At 33.5% G+C, this 21,851-nt stretch overlaps 1 protein-coding gene across 1 annotated transcript in view; it reads right to left on the minus strand.

The window, feature by feature from the left end:
• The window catches only part of LOC136975004 (inhibitor of Bruton tyrosine kinase), a 53,332-nt gene that overhangs the window by 21,443 nt on the left and 10,038 nt on the right, over positions 1-21,851 (minus strand). The window contains exons 7-10 of the mRNA XM_067269992.1: positions 20,657-20,852; positions 8,388-8,559; positions 7,904-8,027; positions 2,678-3,045 (exon numbers count right to left, since the gene is read on the minus strand). Coding sequence (XP_067126093.1) covers positions 2,678-3,045; positions 7,904-8,027; positions 8,388-8,559; positions 20,657-20,852 — 860 coding nt within the window. The remainder of the gene's footprint in view (positions 1-2,677; positions 3,046-7,903; positions 8,028-8,387; positions 8,560-20,656; positions 20,853-21,851) is intronic.

A 21,851-nucleotide genomic window follows, 5' to 3' on the forward strand; every position in this document is an offset into this window, starting at 1 on the left:
TTAAGAAAACATGTGTTAAGTGAAAATCTATCACACAAGAATATATTTAATGATGGTTTGGCTGCATTCATAAGAACTGAACTACAAATCTGAGATTCTTTCGAGTTTTGTTATCTATTCAATTCACAGGAAAAGCCACAAGCTTATGACAAAATAAAAATCTATTTGCTGAATGACATCATTGTGCGTTTTCCACTCAATAATATTAGTGATGTCTTAAATCAGTCAACAATAATTATTTCCAAAAGGATACAGTCTCAAATAATCATTATAGCAACTAGTTCAAAAAAGACTGGAAAAATACAGTATGAAAGTGTAGTTAAGACACTGTCCTCATAACACTTATTAGTGGCTTTCCAACTGTATTATACTAAAAAAAATTAATTGATCATAATTAATAAACTGCATTAAAACAAGAATATACTAATGGAAAATGCATTAATCATCTGCAATATTCACATTCAATAACTAGAAAAAAGTTTGTGAAGGAGAAAAAACTTATTCTTATTTCAGGTAAAATTTTATTTACGTATAGAGACAATCACTATTTCAATAATTGTAAATTAATAAAACAATATACAGGCCCAGTTTAATTTTCATCACTCTTCTAAATGAAATACAGATATCCCTCACATAACATAATAGTGACATTCTGAAAAAGTATCATGTCATGCATATCTGTGCTATACAAAACAAAGGACTAATGAAAAACAGAGTTATGTTTCCAGAAGTTAGCAAAAGCATACTATTCTTTTTTGTTACTAAAAGAAATATGTTTATTAAAGCAATCAATAATTTATTTCCAATCAATAATTAATTAACAATCACAATTAAAAGTACTGTATTATACATTAATATTAACTTTTAACTAAAATTAATATTAATGCATAATACAGTACTTGCCAAAAATACCCTGGTTTAACTAACCAGGGCATTTTTGTTTTACAAAGTATTATCATCTCAGCTTTTTTGTTGATCTTGATCAGATGTATTGGCAACATTTTCATAGTTTTTTCAGTTTTTATTTTTACCATTAAAAATTTTTATAGACAATGAAATAAAAATATGTTATTAATTGAAAGAATTTGTTCAGTTGAGTACCAAGTGACTTTTTTCCAGAATTTGTGTTTAAATACCGAATTGTTTGAGTACCAAGACACTATCGTATCTCGATCATCATTTTTACGAAGGAAGTAGTCATTCGTAGGTAAGTAATACCTATGGTTAAAAACAGTTTAATAACACTTACTTAAAAATGTTTAAATAAACTGTACTAAATACTTAGATTAATTTATAAAAAGAAAACACAGTGACAGTGTTAAAGACTAAAGTCTGAAAGCAATGACAACACCTGGTTGATAGGAAAGTTAGGACAAGGAAGAAAAAAAATTGCACTATTGGTTTTCATTCTAGTAAACCTGGTGAAGAAAAGCACAAAATAATTTGAAAATTTCAATATTCTAAAATCTATGGGCAAATTTGAGACAATGTGCATGCTTACTTGAATAAAAAAAACATCAAATAACAAAGTTTACACTTAAAAATTGTGAAATTTTGTACAAAGAGTTTCCAAAACTGTGTTAGAGTAAAACCAGAAGTCATGTTGTAAGGGGGATATCCCCAATTTTCAAACAGTGTTGTAGAAATACCATGTTGTACGAGGGATACCTGTATTTTATTACCAGTAACTATTATTGATTATATCAAAAAAATGCGAAAGAAATATCTAAAATTTTGCTTAAGTCTAGATCGGAGGTTCTCAACCTTTTTCATATAACCCCTTTTAAGAAAACTTTTTTCAATTGATCCATCCTTCAATATAATATGTATAATATAATATACAGTAGATATAAATAAACTCAAACAAAAATAACTTTGAAGAAAAAAAATTTAATAACTAACACTTATGGATGTTTTTAACATCCTTTTCCAGTAGAATATGAATTGGAATGTCAATTCAAATTTAACATTTCAACATTAAGACATCGTAAAATGGATGTATAAGTTCAAAATTATTCAAAAATACAAAGATCATCGCATATAAATAAATGTAAATAAAATAAACAAATACATAAAAAAATTAAATCAATAAATACAAAGAAACATTAAAATTAAATAAATACAAAATATCTTGTGACCAATGGTGTTGCTTATCTCCGTAAATATGTTCTGTGGGGGAGCAGCTTAATCCAACTTGTAAAGAATTCCTAGGATGTCCCTCCATTTTTTGTTTGAATGAATCAATGAGGGTTTTAATGCCATTTTCAGACATTAAAAATATCTGAAAACATTATAGTTATTAAACTTTTTGCTGTTTCTTCAAGGTTATTTTTGTGTGAGTTTATTTATATTTTCAAGACAGCTCTGATTTATTCACACAGTAGATACATGCACCTTTTACATAATTTTCAAAAAAGCATTTTCCTAAATTAATTTGAAGCAAAACAGTTCATAAAATTTTTAATATTTTAAAATAAATTTTTTATACTTGCAAAGTTTTATCAAACCCCTCATACTTTTAGGGCTTTCCAATGGTGTTGGTCCCTAAGAGGTCAATACCAACACCACTGGAAAGCCCTGCTCTAAATCTAGTTTTTCTGACTGACTTAAATAATTTCAAAATAATAAATTTTTGAATAATATAAAAATTAAAAATAAATTTTAAATGAATACACACCCAATTTTTGGATGAGATTGGAGCACAGCAAAATTTCTTCCTTTTGAATCTGAAGTTATTTGAACTGCTCGATGAATTCCATGCAAACGTTTAATGCGTATTAGATCACATTCATCTTTATTTAGTAACGTATGTAAAGAATTCACCATCATTGATGATTTTGTATTACAAAGAATAGATGAACCTTTCTCTGCAGAATTTAATGAATTGTCTTTTGAAAAAGAAAGATTTCCTTGAAATCCTTCACCATCTTTTGTAATAAAGGAAATAACAGAATGTGTAACTTGAAGATCAGAAACAAATAATTGTCTTCCAATGTTAAAAAGACATCTTCTTAAAACAGGATATGATTCTCTCCATAAAAATATCTAGTAAAAAATATTTTAATATTTAATAAATTTTAAATATCGAAAAAAATATTACATATTATAAAACAACAATAATTTGAATAAAGCAAAAAATTATTTTGAGTACAAATTATTTGATGTTCAAATGTTGTCTGGCCTGACTGGTTGGCCTATGCTAAGTCAACATATGGCAACCCACTTTGCTTAAAAGTTGATGTTGTGTGGGTCCTGATAGAGTGGCCATACACACAAAATCTCTAAATAAATCTATTTATACATAGTATAAAAAGTATAATAGCTTGCTGATTGATAGAAAGTTTATGTAATACCTGATTAAAAACCAAAATGGTTAAAATAAAAGTTGGAGAGTTCTGGAGACAGATTATTTGAGTCTTTCCTCTAACAGTAATTGGGTATGATGGAACACTGGATGTAAACTATGGAGTTGGATCAGCAACCAAGTAATGGATAGTCACAACTCAAAGTTTCACATGACCTGATTCAATAGCTAGTGAATGATAGTTGGCCAATAGTTTGTTAAAGACCTTCATTTTTTGGGTCCACCCTACTCTTCTTGATCCCTTTTGCATTATCATGCTCCCCTTCTTTCTTTTCATGGAAAATTCTCATCTTATAGTCATATCTTGAAATAATCCAAATAAAAAGTTTTCCTCTCCTCTAATGACAACTCAAATCTGGATTCTTACTGATGGTACATGGTTTACGTCATCAAAATGCTGATGTCTTGCACAAAAGTAATGTTTACTTCCTGTGACCAATGTCTAGTAGAGTCCTTTTCTAGTTTTGATGTGATCAACAAAATTAGTCAAAAACAAATTATACAATAGATAAATATTATGGACTCCCATAGTATTATTTGTTTAAAAACAATTGGAATTTTCTGTACTCTTATAGCATCTTCACAAAAATTCTGAGGGCCTGGACTTGACAAAAAATTTTTCTAAAAGAGAAAAAAATATATATGAAAAGGAATACGATTATATCCTTTCCCACGGACTTGCTTTCTTGTCTAGAGGTGACATCTTCTGAATGTGTCACTGAAAACTAAGGAAAAAAATTTGCTATTGGACATGGATTTAACAATTTACCAAAAAAGGACAACAGTTACTAGGGGGAAGACCCCAGATTAAAAGAATGGGTCTGATGACATGACAGAGTTCGTCCGTCCGACAGTTGGTCATATGTGCACTAGGATACACTTTGCTGCAGATACTCTGCCAATAGCCAGCGATCAGAAGCTTAACCGCCAATAGTCAATGACCTCAAGTACCCACCAAGAACTGTAGTGTCTCCTCCACTGGAAAAAGAGCCCAAATCAAGAGAGTGATCTTCAGGTAAATACCATGTGCAAACATTTGTAAACTCGCTCTCTATCATACTTAAAGCTTATGTGTGTAAATAGTTTATATAGTCAATAAATGGGTATTATTTTTTTTAATCGAGTTGTAAAGAGCACTTCTTTCACCCAATCTGTCTCTATCTCAAGTCCAAGAGCCTGCAGATACAACTGCTCGTGCAAAAAGGTTTCTGCACCTGTCCTTAAGACACAGTGGTGTTGGTCCTGATGATGCAGTAATTCGCACACATGGTGTAGACCCTTCAGTCTTGTAGTGCAGAAGCCTAGAGGGTGCTTTGCACATTGTCACAATTCCAAAAAATCCCCCAGGCCACCAGGATATAGCTTACTAATCTGTTGCAGGGCAAAAGTGTTAAATTTTATTTTCTATATTGATCTTCATTTAACTGTAGTTATGTATTTTATTTATCTAATATTGAGTTATAACAAACATTTTAAAAGAAATCATTAAATTATTTCATAATAATATAGAAATAAGTCAGAAAATAAATTCATACAGTACAAGTATTATTCAAATATTTCTTTGTAAAAAGGGCTGGCAGAATTACAATTTAATAAAAAGTAAAAAAACATTACAGATGGATACTAGTCCAATCTTCACTGCTTGGATCTCATCACAAGATTGGACTAGTATCCATCTGTAATGTTTTTTTTACTTTTTATTAAATTGTAATTCTGCCAGCCCTTTTTACAAAGAAATATTATATTTTTAATTGTGTTGGGATTGTCACCTGTGGACATTTTAAACTGTTTTGCATATTTGTGCAGAGGCCTAGCCTCTAAAGAAAGGTTGTCTCTGCAATGGAAATAGTTGTTCCTGGTGATTGGACATGGCAAGCAGTGAAGATTGGACTAGTATCCATCTGTAATGTTTTTTTTACTTTTTATTATATTATTCAAATATATAATAGTAGAATCAATAAAGTTTACTCTTACAAAAAAGTTTAATAAATTTTTACATGACTTCATTAAATAATTATTTTATAACTGATAATGGTACAGAGTATATGTAAGATAATTTACATTGTAATTTATCTTTGATTGAGGCAGAGCATTAGTGATGCCTCTTCTATGTGACTCACAGAATTGTTTCTCAAAATTTGGTTGATTGATTTTGATTACACTCTGCCATTTTCTATTAATTGAGATGAAGAATCCAAAAATGTAATAAAAAGTGGAGGTCCATGACTTTGTTTTTGAGATACAAGATGGTAGCATGAGTGTGCGCGACAAAGCAATGTCCCACTGTTGCTAGCACATCATCTATGGGCTTATAGAATCGAGTTCACTCCCAAAATTTGATAGGCTGATTTTCATAAAACTACTGTTTTCCATTGTAACGAGGAATTCAAAAATGGATAAGGGTCATTTTAAATGTAAAAAAACAGTGGTCCATGACTTTGTTTTCAATATACAGAGTGGTTAAAGTGATAATGTCTGTGCTCTCTGATGTGATTGAATGCACCTAACAGAATTTGGGGTCAAAAATAAAAACAGCATTGTGTATATCTAATGGAAAATGGACACAAAAATGTACAAAGCACAAGAACAAAGCAATCAATGGAGATTGCTTTGTTCTGGATCACTTCTTCACGTCATCAGATATGAGAATAGCCTCTCTTGTACCTGAAAAGTCAAAGGATCGCTTCTTTCCAGCTCCACCTCAATTCTATCATAACCAAACAAAGTTGTGTTGTCCTAGTATTAATCATATGAGAAGTTTATAAAGCAGAATATTCTTTGAATCAATAGAATCTAATCTAATAGCAACAGTATCAAAAACAACTGAAATGGTTGAATGACTAAATAATCATTGATAAATTTCTAGTAATTTCTAGAAAAATGTAAATTTATCAATGTGAATACAGTAGAGAGTCGTAAATCGGCACCCTGGTAATCGGAATCGCCGGTAATCAACACGATTTTCAGTCGGACTGTGTCGTGCTGAATCGAACGTTTTTGATACTAAATTTACTTCTAAAGTATAATTTTCATGTTTTTATATTCTTCAATATATTTATTTTGTTTGTACGAAATGCAGAAATAATTTTTAACGATGCGATAGCCTCGATTATTATTATAAAAATTTTCGTTAAGCTTAAAATCGACAAAAATTCAACACGAAGCGACACGCAACGGAGAAAAATTTGAACATCGAACAGGTTAACCCTTTCCCGGCCAGGGTACCGATCTATCGTTACCCTATTCGTTTAGCAAAACGGCCAGGGTACCGATTGATCGTTACCCTGTTAAAAATCGATTTTTATAAAATTTATCGACAACAGATGTCAGCACTTGACGGCATCGTCTTGTTTATCGTTCATTCTACATATTTTTGTCCAGGTGGTGTTTTGTCGACTTAAAAAATTTTAATTATCGGTTATTTTTTCTTAATTTTTCATTTTCTAATAATTTTTTATTTTATTTTTAGCATATTCATGCAATAATATTACTATAATAAGTTGATTTATGCTATAATAAGTTTATTCAGCTATAATATGTTAATATATCGTAAATATTTAAGTTATGACCTTCAGTTCTGATATTTTATATATTTTTTTTAATTTTTAATTTTTAATTTTTTTTAAATCTAAAATATTAGCAAATGTTACATCTATTGCTATTGGTAATCATATGTTTATTACAAAAATATATAGTCTTGTTTGATATGAAATGAATAAAGTATATTAGTTAATTATATTAGTTGAAAGCAGAATAAAGTTCAGATTTCAAACAAATGTTTGATATAATGTGCGATAATTTCACAACGAATAAACGTACGTGCATAAATGTAATATCAAATTGTACAGAACAATATTATACGTCATTCTGGCTCAGTGAAAATAAGAATAAAGTAACCAGACAATGTTAATTTTGACAAAAAGTAACAAATTTTCAAGTTTGAATGTCAATTATCATATATTATTTTTTTTTTCTCATAAATTTTTCAAACAAACTTTATTGAAAAATGTCGTATTTAAAACTAACTATATTGATAAATATATGTGATTTTTTTCATATGAATCAAATAATAATTTAATTTTTTATGAATTTTTAAAATAATATTGCCTGATTTGCCTATTTTGACCTTGGCCGTTTTACAAAATAAGGGGGCGTGGCAAACGGCAGGGAAAGGGTTAATATATTTTTTCGTACATAGATCGTAATCGGAACAAATCCCTAATCTGAACAACCCCAGTCCCCAATTGATTCCAATTTTCAGTTCTCTACTGTATATCTATGTACTGACTTCAAATTTAATCATAAGCAAATAAGAAATATAAACCTAATTTTCTGGATAAAATAATTACTGATGTAATAATCACCAAGACATTAGTCATTGAAAATATCATCTTATAAAGATAGCTTTTACCAGTTGTGATATAAAAAGTTTTTCATATGATAAAACATTATTTCATTGACTGAAAAGATCATATCCAAATTTGTTTATTTATAATTTATTAATTAATTTGGAGATAAATTTCAATGTATTAATTATACCTTTCCAGATCTTGTCAGTATAACAATTCGTAATTCAAAGCCACCACCTTCCTTAACACTTGCTGCTTCGCATTGAGCATCTAGATGTCCACCAACAACTGATAATTTTCGTATCTCTAATTGTCTGAAAAAATAAATAATTTAATTTTTATTAAGTTTCTTGGATTATATAAAAAAAAAGTTATAGGATATCAGCTTGAAATTTTATACTGTGGTACTGAATTTATTAATGAAATGTTACTTGAATTAGAATAAATAGTAAAAAAATTACATCTGAAAAATTTATAAATTTAAAAAACAAAACTGTTAAGTGCAAACCAACTATTAAAACAAGACCATACAACATTAGAATTTGCAAGCTCTTATTTTTTTATTTGGTAAACTACCAATTATCAAATTGTCATTGCAATATATTAAACTTAAAATAAAATAATTAATATAAACTGGCATAGTTATTTAAAATTTTAACATGTTAAAAACAAACCTTGAAGCAATTTTGCGACACTGATATTCATGCAAGACAAACACGTCGCCTTTATTTGTGGCACATACAGTAGCACCATCACTAGCAACAACATGAGTTATTTTCCAATCTTTATGATCTAATGTTGACACTTGTCTAGGAGAAATTTGAGTTCGACTCCCTTTTGGATGACCTGTTTAAAAAAATTATTATTGTTTAATTTTATTTGTTGAGAATAATTAAATTTAAATGTCTTATTTATAATAATACAAAAAAAAAAAATCCATTAATAGCAATCATTTTCTTGATTGTAATCTAGATATTAAATATTTCTTGTTATTTCTTATATTATACATGTTATTAAATAATATTAGAGAGAGAATTCCCGAAAATTATTTAAACTTAATTTTAAGTTTCAGTAAAAAGTAATTGAAAGGAAAAATTATAACTACAAAAAGGAAATATCAATTATTGTCTTTGCTAGAGATAGGCAAATATCATTTATCTCAAATTTGAGTATTAACTAGCTCTTAAATACCTAAATATCCTGGATATTTCGTGAACTTGATTACCTTAAATAACTTATTTATTTAACAATTTATTATTTAACTTTCATTAATATATTGGAATAAATAAAGCATTAGTAAAGTAAAAGAAAAAAGAAAAATCATTTACAAAATTTTAAAATTTTGAGGTTTCATTTCTTAAACTACAAAAACAACCACTCATACCTTTAAATGCAGTGCCAATTTTATTTTTTCTAACATTTTTGGTCATTTTAAATGCCCTTGCTCAGGATAAAAACTTGCAATTTAAAAATATTAGATATTAGATCAAAGGAAGAGAGAGCTATCCATTACTTGCTTATGGACTTGGCCCTGTTGGAAGAGGAAGGAAGGAAGAGCATGTGGTCGAAGTGTGAAGAGAAAGTAAGATAGGAAAGTGTGAAGTAAGGCATGGGAGACACCATGGGTGCCCGCATCGCATTTTTTAATAAACTGAGTACAGACAATTACAAATAATTACAGTTGATTATAACGTGATTACAATATAGACATTACATCGATGTTGTGTACACAGAACATGAATGGTCAACATAAATATAATTACAGGGTAACAATATTAAAGTAGGAAAACAGATACAATTGGCTAGTTCCACAAAATACGTGGCGGCGCTGCGCTCGCCGCACGTGTTACAACAGGAGACTTAATACTAGCATATATGAAATAATTTCTACATTGATAGGTTAGAGGAATAGAAAACAGCATCATGGCCATTATGCCGCATTTACAACACATGAGATAACGAAAACGCAATTTGACATTTACAAGGAACATACCTTACACGTACGCGAGTTAAATAATACAACACGTATGATACATGACGATACAAGATGATACGGCTGCCTACACAGCCCCTGTGGATACCAGAAGCTAATACAGAGTTACCAATCCATCGAAAGTGCCGTTCCAACAGCCATTCGAATGTCCTTTAACAATGCAGCTCGACACCGCCTGGCATTGGTGTGGTTGGTAGATGACGAGTCCTATGTTGCGGTCACAGTACGATAGTTGTTGCACAGCGTCTTTGTGTTTTTGATGTATTTCTTGTACATTTTTAACAACAAAGAGGCTGTTCCAGACCTCTTTGTTGTTAAAAATGTCATTCGGTCTTGGGGGCCAGTTGAGACCGTTTTTAAGGCAGGTCCCCATAAACGGGAGCCTTTCCTGCTCGTAGGTTGGACAGTCATAGAGTAGATGGTTGCCATCACCTTCGCTTAAGTCGTCGCAGTTACATGTGTTAGCTTCTCGTTTGCCGAATCGGCAAAGGTGGGAGGCGAAGTTGCCGTGGCCAGTAAGGATCTGCGAGATTTCAGCATCAGGAGTGTAATGTTTGGTCTTTAAGCGGAGATGGATAGATGGGATGTAGTTGTGAGTAGTCCTGCCGGTATCGGCAGAGTCCCAATCACGTTGCCACTGGCTGATTTCGAGCGTGTGCAGTTGATTTTTAAGCCAAGTGTTAGGAAGTCTTTTATAAGTAGGTTCACCGTCTAATATGCTAGCTCTTTTTGCCAGTTTGTCTGCGAGTTCATTACCGGGAATTCCCTGGTGTCCCGGTACCCGGGTGAAGATGACTTTCTTGGTTTTCCCCAGATTACTGGCCGTTGATATTAGTTCTTGTGAGAGGCCGGTATACCTTCTTTTGTTCATGAGGATCTTAAGTGCCATTTGGCTATCTGTATGAAACTTTATATGGCCTTTATACCTTTGGTTGTTCTCCGTGACATACTTGATTGCTCTGTATAAGGCCCACTGTTCCGCTTGTATGTTTGTACAGTGGGAGGCCATCTTGAGGTAGGCTTGGTATTTTGCCTTCCCTTGATTGTTCATTATAACAAAACTGGCACCCGTTCCTTCGTCGCTCTTTGACCCGTCTGTGTAGACGTCCCATGTAATTTGAGTGTTTCCGTCGTTTTCCGGGTTAAGGTTTACTACATAGGTGTTATCCTCGCGTGGGTGACGTCTTTCCATGCCGGTTGTCTGTATGCTTTCCATTCCGTTTTTGTTAATTGTCTCTATTATGTCCGAGATTCCTCTAGTATAGAGCGTCGTGGCCAACTTTTGTGTACATAAGATCTACTTTTTATCTTAAAAATGTGTCGCGATCGACTTGTTGTCATAGGCATAGTCTAAGTGGTGAGGGGGAGGTGTGTAATACATACTATGTTTATACACTGTATTTCAGTACGAGGTGCACTCCCGCGAGCTATGGGTAGATAAGCAAAATATATTCAAAACTATTTTCCTATTTTTTAAAATCACTTATTAAGTTTTCGAGATATAATGCTCATAAAAAAATTAATTTCCAGACCCAACTTTTGATATTTTGCAGCTACCAGTTCATTCTGTACAGGTGGTACCTAAAAAATCTTTCAAGATAGATATTTAGTAACTTACAATATAATTAAATTTTTTTTTAATCAATTGCAATGTATAAGTTGTGGTACTATTTGTTCGTAAATATGAAAAAGTACAGTATGGCTAATAATTTGATTGAAGATTATCATGGAAGAATGATATAAGATTTTTAGATTTATTCTTTGTTAATCTATCGATCGCGGGAGTGCACGTCGTACTGAAACACTCTGTATATCTACTTACGTAAAAAACAACATAATTATTTAACGGGCCAAAAACTCACATCCAGGGGAATTAAAACAACATGAGTAATTATTAACAATATTTATTAATTCGAATTAGCTACAAATAAAGACAGATTTGGAATTTATTTTATTACCTTAATAATAATGGGAGAAATAGTAATAATATTGGTAATACATGTACTAAAGAAAAGAAGCTACCGTATGACAATACCAAATATTCAAGCTAAATAGCTGTGTTTTTCTATGAGTCGAGTCATAACTGCATGCATACTGTTGCGTTTGCTTGTTACGTTCAGGCGTTGCGTTCAGTTACAAGTGTAACACATAAAGTAAAGACATCGCGAGCGGTCGACCAAAATTGGCTTCGCGATCGACTTGTTGGCCACCCCTGCTCTAGTATATTCATTCTTGTTCTCGTTGCTCGGTCTTGTTGTCGTATGTTGAATGCTTATGTTTTTACTAATGAGCCACTTGTAGGCCTACACTTATGGCCTTTATGTGGATCGGTGTTATACCGGCCATAACTAGCAGGGCGTTGGTGGGCGCTGTACGGTAAGTCCTACAGACTTGTATGGTGTAGCGCCTCTGGATCGATAGCAGCTGCCTCTTTGCATGTATGTTGTTCAATGCCTCGTACCAGATTGGAATGGCATACAACAGAGCGGGCTCAAGGGCTGCCTTATAAATAGCTCTCTTGTTTTTGAAATTTAATCCCCAATCTTTTCCCGTGATCCATTTTAACACGTTTGCCCGTTGGATTGAAGTCTGGTATAGCTGCTTGATGTGATGCTGCCAGTTTAACTTCTCGTCGAAGTATATGCCGAGGTACTTTAGCTCCTGGCCGACCTTTATTTTTTTCCCTCCGATGTAGATGCAGGGTGCCCTTTGTAGCCTTCCGCCTTTATTTTGACGGGTGCAGACCAGAGCCTGGCATTTCTCGAAATTTATTGGCAGCTTGTTGTTTGTGCTCCAATCGTAGATGTGTTCCAGATGTTTGTTGGAGATTTCTGCTAGTTTAATGCTATTTCTGTGGGCAACCATTAACAGTAGGTCGTCGGCAAACGCCTGGATGGACGCTTCTTCGGAGTTTGGGAACGAGTTTAATAGGCTGTCGAACACTAGGTTCCATAGACCTGGTCCGCATCTTGAGCCCTGTGGACAGCCCCTGTTGATGTTCTTTTCGATGTTTATAGTTCCCTTCCTGAATACCACTTTCCTGTTTGTGAGGTAATTTTTGGTGATTCTGTAGATATTCATTGGGGATTTTATTGTCTTTAGCCGGTGTAGGACGCTCGGCCACCAAAGATGGTCAAACGCCTTCTTGAAGTCTATACTGATTAAGATTGCATGGTTGTTTTTCTTCCAAGTGTTTTTAATGTAAGTTTTAACCTGAAGGGCGGCGTCTGTTGTTGATTTTCCAGGACGGAAGCCGTATTGTTTGGGGCTTTGATGGTTTCCTTGGTGTAATATCCAATTAATTCTTTCGATGATTAGTCCGTCCAGGGCCTTCCCGAGCACCGGGAGAAGGCTTAATGGTCTGTAGTGACTGGGCTCGGTTGGTTTTTTTACCTTGGGGATTAGTTTGATATTCCCCACCTTCCATTCGCTCGGGATGAAGCCTGTCTGTAAGCATTTGTTGAATAAGTGGACCAACGAGATTGGTATGGCCTTAAAGACTTCTTTCACCATTTCGGGTGTAATATTGTCCAAACCGGGCGCTTTTTTATTGGCGAGCGACGTGATTGCCCGCTCCACCTCCCGGAATGAGAATAGCTGGTCGTTACTCGTTGTTGTGTAGTTATCGGCGCCAGTGCGGATGGTATTGTGTATTGATGAGTCCTCCTCTGCGATATCCATCGGGAAGTGATAATCCATGATTTCTGTGATATTTTGTTGGATATTGGGAATGTTGTTGTTTTCCTGGTGGCTAGTTTCGATGATGTCGGGGATGTTTAGCTTTTGTCTCTTTTTGTAGATAACGTGGTATGGAATGTCCCAGGGACCGTTTTTATTGGACGCACTACAAAATTCCCTCCACGCCTTCGTTCTCGTTTTATTTATCAGTTTCTTGTATTCTTTTAGTTTTGTCTTATATATCTCTTTTAGCCTTGCTTTCTCCTCCTCGTCTCTCGTTCTGGAGGCCTTTCTGCGGGTCTTGGAGACCCTATCCCTTTGTATGGATAATTCATCCGTCCACCAGTAAGTCTTTCTGTGTTTTGTAATTTTTACTTTGGTGGCTTGCTTCTTGGCCAGTAAAATGGTTTCAGTGATGAATTTTGCATATCCATCCATGTCTTCCTGGGTCTTTATATCAGGGAAATGGTAGGTCCTCCATTGCCTGCTAAAACATTCCCGAAATGCCTCCCAGTTTGTTTGCATTCTATGATGATTAGTTTGTCGTTCTTCGATTATGATGTCAGAGACTTGGGTCAGGAGGTATCTGTGATCGCTGGCGGACGGAATAAGCAACGTCTCGCAGTCAGCGATCCGATGACTTAGGTCCGCAGAAACCAGACAGGCATCCGTCCAGCCCTCCGCATGAGGAGTGTGGAAAGTTGGGTGGGTTGTCATGTTGACCGATATGAGGTCATTTTCGTCCATAAAATCTGCCACCAATCTTCCCCTTTTATCTTCCTTAGTGTGGAACCAGATCGCTGATTTTGCGTTCAGGTCCCCAGCAATGATGACATTTTTTATGTCAATTTTGTTTGTAACACTTGCCAGCTCGTTGATGCAGCTCTCATCATTTTCGTCAGGTGAAAAATACACACTGATTAGGTATATTGGATTCTCCTGGTGTAACACCGCAGTGCATATGTTGGGCGAGCAAAGCCACGGGATGAGGGCGATGTTTAAGTTGTCGTTGCAAACGAGAATCCCGCTCTTCGGCCGTGTATTTACGTGGCCTGCAAGAATTCTCCAGTTCCCAAATCTGACGATAGTATTGTCAATAGTGTAGGGCTCCTGGATCATTATGATATCGCTGTTTGTGTCGTTTGCTGTCTTAATAAGTAACGAGCTGGCTGCCTTGCACTTTTGGGCGTTTATTTGAAGGATTCTGATCGTGTTGGTAGTCCGGTGTTGGCTATTTGTTGTTGTTTCCTCCGTCAACTGGTTGTCAGTGGTGTGAATCTGAGTTGGATTGCTATTGTGACTATAGGCCATAATCTGTTCTATTTATGCGTTGTTGCTTCAGTCTTTGGAGGATAGGGCAGTTGTTGCTGAATGCATTATGATTGATCGGCCTTTGTTTGTTTTCTGGGAGACTTTCGTTTGCTTTTTTGCAGTTAACACATACTGGATTTTTCTGCCGTCTGTTACAATCTTTGTAGCCATGATCCTTCGTGCAGTGGCTACATTTTTTATCACTTGTGCAGTCCCGTGCATAATGGTCAAAACCACAGCACTGGTAGCACCGGACAATCGGTATGAAGTCATCGACGTAGATCGTAAACCACGACATGGATATATGTCTGTGGTGGATGAGAATGTTGCGGATGGCTGGCGTGACTGACAGAACAACGTTTCGGCAGTTCTCTTTGACTCTGCCGTTTTTCAGAATTGTGCTGATTTTACACTCTGTTCTTACTTTGTCCGTTGGCTTGTTTCCCCAAATATAATTCTGCTCTGCCATAACTCCGATGATGTCTTCTTCTGTTATGGCGTTGGGGACGTTTAGTAGTATAACCCTGGGCTTTCTGCCCTCAGATATCTTGCAGTTGATTTTCGATTGTATGTTCGGTATAGCGTCGATGGCGTCTTTTAATACTTTACTGTCTTCCTCACTTCCGACCCTAACACACACTCCATCTGCCTTGACCCTGCGAACGGCCTTAACCGTTATCTTTAGCTTGTGAGGTTTGATTTCTTTGAATATTTTTGATGTAACCTCGTTCATATCGATTTTCTCACCTTCCTCTACGGCTTGTGGGTACAGGAGGACGGCGTGGGTTCCTCCAGTGCCCTCAGACTGCACCTTCGTGCGAATCGAGTCCGAAATGGTTCTCGTTGTGCGGCTAGGTCTGATGCCAGGTCCTATGTCTGCGATAGCGCTGGCCACCTGTGCATAAGATTTCCTCGTTGAGGGTGATTCCTGGACTGGGATCTGTGCTGGAGTGGCCTCTAGTTTGGTCCTCATTTCGCGCAGAATCCCGAACATCTGATTCACGCAACTGTGCAGTTGTAACGCACGGTTCTTTAACTCCTTACGTTCTTCTGTGTTCAGTGTAGGTTTATGCTTGGCGGGGAGAAGATCCATAACCTTCTTAAAATGCAGGCTGGCTTCCCCCAAGATCTTGTCTTCGAGGTTTTGTATACTGGCCGGAGGACCTTGTGTGGCTGGTACTGATGGCGTAGATGGTACTGTTAGTTGTTCCACATCCTCAGGCGGTTTTGGAGATTCCATCGTGATCGAGAAGCGAAGTCAAAACGTTCCTTACCAATAAATATACCGCAATAGCCGTTCGGCTCGTACACGCCGATCGGCTTAATGAAAGTAACTTTAACACAACAAGGATTTAGGCCTCGGAGAACTGGGCCCTTAGCAAATACAGCAATACACGTGAAACAGTTAAGTAAACGCGGAGACAATTTGTTCCGAAAAACAACAGTACTCCGATCGGCTAAGCGCCTAGCCGTTAACCCGCCGAACCGAATCAGCTCGCACTAACCCGGTGGGTAAAAAAGTAAAGATAAAGTTTCCACCAAAAAGCGGAACCGGGAGGCAGATACCCGCTATCACACGAGAACGACGCCGAACGGTTAAAACCACGCCGATCGGCTAGCAACCACGTGGCGGATTGGCTCTTTGTTAACGGTAAAATTAGATCGTTAATAACTCAATAACCGTAAGAGCGAGCCGAATGAAATTTATACACGTCTTAGATGGGAGTATTATCTGACTAATACCGTCGTTAATCTTAATCGATGGCAAAAATGGGGCCCTAAGGAGCCCGAGCAAAATCGAAAATTACGGACGCTCATAACTTTCGAACTACCGGTCGGAAAACCAAAATGTTTACCCTTACGGAATCCTTATTACTTGCGCTATCCAACGGTATATTCCTTTTATCTGTCGACGCAAAATATCCTGAGATTTGGCGATCAAAGTACGGAGCACAATTACTAGCACCCATTCACCTGGCGAACGAAGCGCCCTCTCTTTCCAATTTAAAAATAGAAAAAAAGCTGTCCTCGGAAACAATTTTTTATCCTGAGGAAGAGCATTTAAAATGACCAAAAATGTTAGAAAAAGTAAAACTGGCACTGCATTTAAAGGTATGAGTGGTTGTTTTTATAGTTTATGACAAATAGTTTTACTGAATAGTTCAAAATTTTAATTTTGACTTTTAAATAGAAATGAATGAATACTATATGCAAATACACTCAAATACTTTCTAGTATTTGAGCACAATATTGAAGATATTCTTAGTATTCAAAATTCTTTTTTTATCAATGTAATATTGAGATCTTGAATCTTAAATACTTTCTAATATTCGAGGATAGCATTCACCCAACTTTAATCTTTGCACTTATTAACGTGTCTTTTTTTTCGTTCAACAGAGAGAAGTTATTTAAAAACATTTTTAGTTTCAATTTTTTTACATTCTGATAAATATATTTATTTGAGTTTATACACTGAAACTTATAATAATGTCATTGGATGTTTTAATAAAGTAAGTTATATTTTTACATTAAAAATTCTTATTAGTAAAATCTTGTCCTGTAATTTTCTACTATCTTTCAGATACTTAATAAATTATATTAGTGTAAAAACTTTGATCTTTACTACAAAATACTCAAACATGTGAATTTTGCTTTCTTCCGAGTTTGAATAATTTTCTACTAAGAAGATTTTTCAAAAACTAAATGAATGGAATTGCAAACACATTAATTATTACATAAAGTTATTTACGTTTATATTAGTTCTAAATCTAATACAGTGGTTCTTAACCAATGTTCCGCAAACCTGCCTAGTGTGTTCCACAAAAAAAAATATATTTTAAAGCTTTTATTCCAAATTTATTCAAATTGCCATAGAGACAATTCCATGTTTTTATTTTATTTCATAGATTAAAGTTAACATATTGGTTTATTGCTTCATTGTTTCCTAAGAATAGTATGCACGGAATTGCTAATCAATTTTTGAATACAGTAAGTCCTCTACTTACGAACTTAATCCGTTTGTAGTGGTTGTTTGCAGGTCAAAAAGTTCGTAACTCGAAAAGACGATGTTTGGCGCAAAAACTCAAATACAACGTTGTTTTTACAATTATGTAATGTTTAGGCTACTTGAATAATGTTGAATTAAGATTGTTAAAGGGAAGTATAAATTCAAATCAATCACATGTACAGTGCATTATTTATTAAAATTACTCATTTAAAACAACTACAAATGTACATATGTATGTACTGTAAATGTTTTAACGTAAAACTTCAAAAACAAACTTGCTATACATAAAAAATATATACATATACATAAAAAATAACTAACTGCACTTTAACCCGCCATCTGTCGGCTTTGTTCGTAACTTCGAAAGTTCGTAAGTAGAGAACTGCCTGTATATTGATGCTAATGCTCTGTATAATGAAAAGTATATGAATGGTGTTCCACAACCTCAGAAAAGTTGAGAACTGCTGTATCATGCAAATTACAAAATACAGTACTAAATTCTTAAATTATGAGTAATCTAATCTGAAATTTAAATAAATATCAGTTTATACTATTGAAAAGTCAGTGAATTTAAGTAAATTTAAAATAAAATCCTCTAGATTAGTGATTCAAAATTGGAATGCTCTTAGGAAATATCTTTAAAATCTGAGGTATTTAGGATTGTTATGCTACTCAAAAGTCACAACACTAGTATCCAGATCCTCAAAAAATATGTTAGCATTATTTTTATGGCATGACATGCAAAACAAGTTGTGATATAACCAGCAATGTGTCAGAAGCAAGATCGCATAAAAAAATATTTAATTTAATTTAATTTTTATTGATTTAAATTATTTCTTACAATGGAGGAACAATTTAGTTACATAATGTTATTTAATATACATAGTAATAAATTATCACAAAAATTCTAAAGATTTAGAGAGAGGAGAAAATCTTAAATAAAGTAATTTTTGACATATAATCATTTTGAAAAATGAGGACATTTGAAATCTTCTCCTAGTACAAAACATTTTAGTTGATATATCACTTGACAAGATCCAAACAAGTGTATTAAGAGATTCTCTTCCTCTTTACTACTGCAATAACTACAAAACTTTTCTCTTGATATATTTATCCAGTAGCCATTTAACATAATCCCAAAATTTATTAAGTCTAAGTTGCATAATGAGGCTTTTCGTGGAAAAATTAGTCTCACAGTTTAAGTAGTTTTTTGTACACCAACCCAGGCGCATTTCAAACAAGTTAACTCATTTAGCTGAAGTAGATGATATATCCTGATTCCACAGCTGGTCTGACTTAGTTTGAATTACAGCATTTAAGTGAGTTCTCAACAATGAAGCTGATCAAGTTGAAAACAAAAAAGAGTAACCCAAGCTATCAAAAATATTCTTAACTGAAGTAGGCCAACTTTTCTTATTAGGTTTAACTGTCATAACAAAATATTATAAGTAATTCGGCACAAGTCGTATGAGGGTAACTCCATAACTTTTGACCAAAACAAAAGAATAGCCTTGACAAATTTCAATTTCAATGGAAGTCTTCCCAATTCAAGAGGAACTGCAGAGCTTGAAGCTGAATGTTCTATCTTAAAATGTTTCTTAAAATATTTCATCTGTACTTTTTCTAGTTTAAACAGAAACTCCAGTCCCCAGACCGGAAATAAATAAGTCATCTTAGAACCAATAAAAGCGTCAAAAAGTTTAAAGATACTACTCATAGAACTTAGCCTTATTTATTTTTGCAGAGTAAGCATATAGCCTGTCTTATTCTGTGTGTCTTTGGCTATTAAATCGAAATGATGATTACATGCACTCGAAGAAGAAAAATGTATTCCTAGGTACTTAAAATATGACATACAACTAATTTCAGTATTATTCACAAATATCTTATCTGATTTAAATAGTCTGCCTCCATTGCAAAAACCATTCCTTTAATTTTTTGTAAGTTAACTGTAACATCATTTCTTTTAGCATAATTAACTAGCAGAGAAAGTTTTCATTGCAAACCCATTTTTGAATCTGTCGGCAGAACTACATAATCAGCGTACATTAAGTTATGCAGGTCAACAGATTCTCCAAGAGCAAATTCCAAAGTTTCAGAGGTAGAAAACAATTGTGGTAAATCATTAAAAAATAATATAAACAACAGGAGGCTTAAAGGTTCCCCGGAGGCAACCGACCACCAGAAATGACACCCTTAGTATTTTCCAGATTGCCTCTCACATGATATCTTGTTACAAAATAAATTTTTAAGTAGCTTAATGAACAAAGTTGAAACTCCTGATAAATGTAACAACCACTCAAACACCATTATCCAAAACTCAATACAGTCAAACCTGTTTTTATGCGGTGGATAGGGACTGCATTAAAAAAAAAAAAAAAAAAAAAATTGCACAAAACTTCACGAGTGGCTATAAAAAATAGTTTTCGCACACACAATTAAAAATATATTTTTTTATGCGGTCAATAGGGACCGCATAAAAAAAGTCTCACATAGAAAATAACTCAAAACCGTACGAAATAGAATTTATTGACAACAGATGTCAGCACTTGACTGCATCGTCTCGTCTATCGTCTGTTTTACATATTTTTGTCCAGGTGGTGTTTTGTTGACTTAAAAAATAAATTATTTCATTTTTCACATATTCATGCAATAATATTACTATAATAAGTTCATTTATGCTATAATAAGTTTATTTAGCTATAATAAGTCAACGTGAAACATGACAAATCGCACGAGACTAGTCGCCAACTATACCGCACAAAAAAAATCGCATAAAAAAATTGCAAATAAAAAATCACACAAAAAAAAGACTGCATAAAAACAGATTTGGCTGTATTTTCCATAATTTTAAAAATTCAAAATAAGCTCTCAGAAAAGTTCACCATCACTCTTCGCAGCATTATTAATATAAACTTAATTAGTTATTGTAAAGAAAAAAAATCTCAGCTTACCTAACTGACCAGCATTTAAACCAAAAGTAAAAACAGCATCATTTGTAAATAAGACTGTATGGTAACGTGCAGCACAAACTCCAATAAATTCTTGGTTTTTTATGAGTTTTAAAGTTATTGGACGAGGACAAAGTACACGTTCTGGTGGTGGAACATGACCAAGTTGATGATATGTATTTAAGCCACAAGTCCATACCTAATATGATCAATTCATTACAAAATTAATTTTGGTTCACAATAATCACTAAACATAATATAGAATAAATATTTACTTGTATAAAATCAATATTTACAAATATTTATATAAAATAAACTTTTATAACCAGAAAAATGTGATAAAAGCATGTGTGTAAAAATGGAATGCATTTGTACATGTTCTATTCTAAAATATTGCATTCTAACTTTAAAATAATTTTTATAAAAACTCAAAATAATATTTATTTTATTATTTATAAATTAAATAAATTTGAGATACAAACAATTTTTGATATAAACAGAACACCACCACTCTAAACAACTGTCTTTTGGTATTAAACTTTTAATAAACGTTACACACACACACACAAGCAAGATACTTTCATCGATGCATTATCATATTTATCAGGCAAAAGATTTTTGTCAAAATGGAACAACAAACAAGAATTTTCTTAAGTAAAAGGTCTAAAAATTTTTAAAATTCCTTCCTACCTGCACAGATGCTTAATGAATTTTTTAGTAAATAATTAAACAATAAGAAACACAAATTGATGTAAAACTATATATATATAAGAAAAAGTTATAAAATTAACAACTTTTTAAGAATTATAATAATTAAAATTATAATTTTATAGTGCAATGCCATCTATGGACATTGTAGATACAAACTAATTTTCTCACTTTTTCCAAAGGTCTAGAAGGTCAAGGGTTAGCTTATTACATGAATCATTAGTTGCCAAAAACTTTTTTTATAAATTAAGTCTCCAAACTTTGTACACACCTTGTATATTCACAAGAACTAACAATTTATGTATTTTAATAATTCTTAAATTTACATTACAGATTCAAATAATCTTCATGTCCTACTTTTCATTACAACTAAGATAAATTCCTCTATATTTATCAAATCAATATAGTAGGATGCAATTATCAGGGAATAAAGAACTAAAAATTCACTAAAAACTGATTTCACTAATAAAAATTAATTTATAACTGATGA

This window comes from Centruroides vittatus, unplaced genomic scaffold, assembly GCF_030686945.1.
Source record: "Centruroides vittatus isolate TY-2023 unplaced genomic scaffold, ASM3068694v2 contig_361, whole genome shotgun sequence".
In the NCBI taxonomy this organism is placed as follows: Eukaryota; Metazoa; Arthropoda; class Arachnida; order Scorpiones; family Buthidae; genus Centruroides; species Centruroides vittatus.